The following is a 5000-nucleotide window of genomic DNA, read 5'->3' as shown; positions in this document are numbered from 1 at the left end:
AAGGGAGAGAGAGCACAGGGAAGAGAGAGACACAGGAGAAAGAGAGAAGACACAGGGAAAGAGAGAAGACACAGGGAAAGAGAGAAGACACAGGGAAAGAGAGAAGACACAGGGAAAGAGAGAAGACACAGGGAAAGAGAGAAGACACAGGGAAAGAGAGAAGACACAGGGAAAGAGAGAAGACACAGGGAAAGAGAGAAGACACAGGGAAAGAGAGAAGACACAGGGAAAGAGAGAAGACACAGGGAAAGAGAGAAGACACAGGGAAAGAGAGAAGACACAGGGAAAGAGAGAAGACACAGAGAAAGAGAGAAGACACAGGGAAAGAGAGAAGACACAGGGAAAGAGAGAAGACACAGGGAAAGAGAGAAGACACAGGGAAAGAGAGAAGACAAGAGAATAAAGAGAGAGGAGAGGCATATGAGAAAAATAAGGAAGAATCTAGAGAAAAAGAGACAAGGAGAGAGAATAAAAGTGGGGAGAAAGAGGAAAGAAAGCAGAGATGACAGAGGGGAAAGAGGAAGGAAATACTACATTGAAGTAAAGGTGGGAAAGGGAGACAGGAGTGGAGAAAAAAAGAGGAGAGAATATCTATAAACTTCCACTTCTTACCTTGAACCCCCTCCAGAGGGTAGGGTGGAGGTCTTGGCATGTCAGTAGCACCATGAGGGAGGAAGCCCGGACTCTGGCCCATGCCCGGCAGGAACGACCCAAACGATTCTTGTAACTGCTGCATAGCTGCCTGACTCCTGCTGATCGTCACAGACTCGGAGGGACCAAAATTCCGCTCCTCACTGTCTTCTCCTACATCTGTCTTTATATTTTCATGCTCCACACTCTGACTTAACATGTCCTCTTCCTCATTAAAGTCCTGAGGCTCATTTTTCACACTACTGTCCCTGGCTTCACTTAGCACCGTTTCATTTGTGTCTTCTGCAGAGTGTACCGAGGCCCCTGACCGCCGTCTCTGTCGCTTGGGTGGGGGTGAATCACTGAGTTGTGTGTCGGGGGCACTACTGCCCTCCTCGGGCCGAGGTGAGCCCGGGTCAGGGGGGTCTCTAGGTGGGGGAGGCGAGCTGGACTCATTGTAGTTTTCACTGTCCTAGGGAGGAGAGATGAAAAAGAAAAAGAGAAGAAGCATAAATAGAGGTTCCTGTAAATAATGCAAATATTGTATTGGATATGAAAAAGTAAAACTGAACAAAAATTTGGCATATCATAACTGACTGCATAAATCCTTAACCTTATCAAGTTTTCTATCAGTTTACTGCACTAAAAATATTAGATCCTTACCCATAAACTAAACAGAAGTTATACATACTTAATCACTACTTCTGTATACTTCCCATTAACCAATATCAAATAGCTGTCAACACTTTCTCAGTATGACCAATCTGAACATTCCTCATATAACTTAAATTTTTGACAATTAAAGTTTTATATATTATGGCATTTTCCAATGCATAAAATTACAGCTAGTTTTGAAAGGCTTGACCTTTGTAAATACCAAATCCACACCCCGTGCCAAAACAAGTTAATAACCAAGAAACCTTACAAATCAGTGTAAAGAGTGAATGACAAAACTAAAAACAAAAACATCAAATTCAAAACTTACTCTTTTCTTTTCATCTTCCGCCAGTCCTCTGACTTTAAGCGCCTCTGCTGTCTTTAGAAATGTGGCCAACTCATTGTGTGAAACATTGACTTCCCCATGGTACATGAAGTCCAGGATGGAAGTCAAGTTGGCGAAAGTTACATCCTTAAGAAACACTATGGGATGCTGGCATGGGTTACCCTATAGGGATAGGATACAATAAAGTGTTAAAGGAGTCAAATGTGATGCATGACTGTCATATATGAAGCTTTACAAAAGTGAAAACATGTGAAAAAACTAACATACTTACTTTTAGCAAACTTCTGAAGTATGGACTACAGGCACTAAGGACCATTTTGTGTGCTTTTATCTGCCTGCCTTCACAGGCAAGTGTGATGTCGACGAAGTCCTCGTCATCTCTCAAGGACTCGAATGCTGAGGTAATATTAGTGTGAAAATTGTTCCATCGGAGGCAAAACTGCTGATCTGCCCCCATCCTCGCCCCCCTCCACCTTGTATACTATCTGAAACACAAAACAAACAAACATGAAATTAAAAAACAGCTTAGTCTATTTTCTTTGACAGATGTGAACTATCACCTTTTCCCCACACAATGGTTTTCACTTAAAATCTTTATTCAATTATGATCTAAGCTGGTGTCCATAGTAAAGAAAAGAAGTGCAAGTATGCAAGCTCAAGATCTTGATTTAATAACTATTCATTTAAAGAAGCTTCTGTGCTGCAAGAACCTAAAACCACTGAGCATCATGAAGCTAACAAACAAGGGTTAATTCACTGTAACTGCCTTTCTTAATAAACATGTAACCAGCATCTTGATACTTTAATGAAATGACAAACTTTCACAAACTCACTTTAAATGTAAGTATATATATGTATATATATATATATATTTATATATATACATTTCCACAAAGCTTCAAGTTACAGCTAGTTAACTACTTCAACATTATCACTAACTATTGTCTATTACATATAAAAAATCCTAAGGCACATCTGATATTCAGTCGATCCTTAAAACCACTGCCACTGCACATGCACACACTGCCTTTTCAAATCTTTCCAACCACATCACAAATTCATCTAAGTCCACTTCTTCAAAATCCTCTTAAAACAGAATAATTCAATTCCCAATATATATACCATCAAGTTTCTCTCATGTGATCTAAACACATGTAAGTCCAGGTAAGGTTGCTGTAGAAACACTGTTCATCTTGCAAGACAGGCTGAGTCCTGGCATCCACCACCAAGCTCCTAACTCACCAACCCTCACAAGCAAACTGATCACTTTGCACTGTCATGGCTGCAACTTATAGGCAACACCAATTATCCAAAAATCACCCAACATTTTTTTTTTCTTGGAATTTCTGGTCAAATTAACACAATCACTCAACCATTGTTAGTATTGGCACTTTACTTCTTTTATGCAACCACTTATTGCTTCTTTCCATCAACTTTCAAACTTTGTAAAAGATAGACCTACCCCACGACCACCACCACCCTTCCCCCCACTCGACACCGTCTCCAGACACTATAACTCAGCATTAAAAACTTGCAAACGTCACTAAAAAACATCTCACAATCGCAGAAAAGTTAGGCAGAAAAGGCGAGCGACACACTTCTCAGGAAAAACTTACTCAATCCTGCATACATCAACTGCAAATCCCACCACTGTTCAACTTTGGCGGACGATCACATCCATAACACTCATCTCACGGCGTCGCTCCTTTGTACAAGTTTTCTGCGTCCGCTCATGGATTTCTTTCAAAATCCCTCTCTATTCATCACTGACAATCACAAATGCACTAACCAAAACTATTCCAACATGTCACAAACTTAATCTTGCACACAAGTTCCCAAACTGCTGAGTCCGCGTAAGAAAATCACTCCCTTTAAACGTTAAAAACGCGAATTTAAAACGAGAAAAAAGACACCCCCCTTATCCGGGTCCAGTCAACGCAGCGTCGCCACGAGTTTATGAACAAAGGCCATAATTCTCGCCTCTCGCATCTCGTTTTGCTCAGAATCAAAACAACTTCCCAATTTATTGCTCGCGCGCTCTCTCTCTCTCTGAAACGCCGCCCCCCGACTCGCTTCCCGCCGCCGCGATAGGAAATGAGTGTTTACGGTTCCTGCTAGCAAGGAGAGAGAGGGAAAAGACCTCTCCCTAATAATTTACTAAGTGTAGCCCGCGGGGGTTGAGTTGACGGGCGCGGGCGGACAAGAAATGGGCGCCTTTGGCTGTTTCTTTGTCTGTCCCTGAGGCTGCCCGACCCGACCCGCCGCCGCACGCCCGCCTAAGATGCCAAAACCCGAAGAGATAAAACGCGACTGCTTAATTCCCGTACCTTCGCCTTCTCCGAGCCTCAGATAATTCCGCGGCAAGTGCTTGTGGCTACAGGCGAGACGAGGAAAAAATACGCGGTGACATTGCGGGGAGTTGAGAGTGAGAGCGGGGTGAGTTACGCTGTTGTTGTGAGGTAATGAATAATTCCGAGTGAGCAACCGCGGCGCGCGTCCCCTCCCGGCAACGGACGCCGCCAAACGCCCAAATCCCGGAACACCAAATTCAACTTCCGATTTTCACATATTTCACACTCAATTCGCCCCGTTTCACGACAAAAGTTACACCAGAATAATCTCTGCACGAAACCTCAGCTAATGATGCAACTCTGACGCGCATACAAGGCGTATGGCCGAAAATACGGGAGGCAAATAAATCATACTCACATATCACAGCCAGACAGGAACGTGCGAGACGCTTGCAAATGGCGTGAGGCGCGGGCGGGGGAGTGACGCACCCGTGACGTCATCAATCAATACACGCGTAGGGAGTGGACCTTTTCGATCTCCTTTTCGAATTGAGGAAACAAAGTCTTAGAATGTGCGACTTTAGAAATTACAATCGAGACTGTAGATAAATCCTCCCGCCCAAGAGTCTTATATAGGCGCGACTTTAGAAAGCTGCTGCGCCCAGTCCTCTGGCGGGAAATACAAAATGTGTCGCTGCCGTTTCAAAGTTTTGAATTTCTCGCTTTCATAACTTCGTTCCCTTAACCTGACATTTTTTATTAGTCTTAGGTTTAGTTGTGTTGTAAGATTTTAAAGATACATAACAGTGCCACCTTCGTTTTGCCTCTCCAGTAATCGATAGATTTTGAAATACTTCTCTTGATCATGCGCTAAACATGAAAACTCCAGGTATAATTATTTCTTATGTCGGAAAGATGCAACTTGAGATTTTTTGTTGTATTCTTATGAAAATACTCTTTTACACATATAACTATTGGCTTGTGGGACAATCCAATGGCAACACTGTAGTAAAAGTTGATCAATACTTGTGCGTAGTAAGATGTACTGGCAACATCGTACTGGCTCGAGTGTGCAT

General features: G+C 42.9%; 1 protein-coding gene across 14 annotated transcripts in view; it reads right to left on the bottom strand.

The window, feature by feature from the left end:
* Positions 1-4452, bottom strand: part of LOC125036053 (protein abrupt-like) — a 148269-nt gene extending 143817 nt beyond the window's left edge. For 2 of the 14 annotated variants that reach the window (XM_047628433.1, XM_047628429.1), the window contains exons 1-4: positions 2756-3048; positions 1905-2118; positions 1616-1795; positions 613-1102 (exon numbers count right to left, since the gene is read on the bottom strand). In XM_047628433.1, the coding sequence (XP_047484389.1) occupies positions 613-1102; positions 1616-1795; positions 1905-2090 (856 nt within the window). In that variant the 5' untranslated portion in view covers positions 2091-2118; positions 2756-3048. Of the gene's footprint in view, positions 1-612; positions 1103-1615; positions 1796-1904; positions 2119-2755; positions 3053-3249; positions 3761-4342 lie in introns of those variants that run through there. The other 12 variants (XM_047628434.1, XM_047628426.1, XR_007115858.1 and 9 more) reach the window with 11 other exon arrangements.
* Positions 4453-5000: the final 548 nt, after the last annotated feature.

The sequence above is a fragment of the Penaeus chinensis genome, chromosome 20 (assembly GCF_019202785.1).
Source record: "Penaeus chinensis breed Huanghai No. 1 chromosome 20, ASM1920278v2, whole genome shotgun sequence".
Taxonomy (NCBI): Eukaryota; Metazoa; Arthropoda; class Malacostraca; order Decapoda; family Penaeidae; genus Penaeus; species Penaeus chinensis.
Note: the sequence above shows the minus strand (reverse complement) of the source record. Positions and strands in the feature narration are given on the sequence as shown.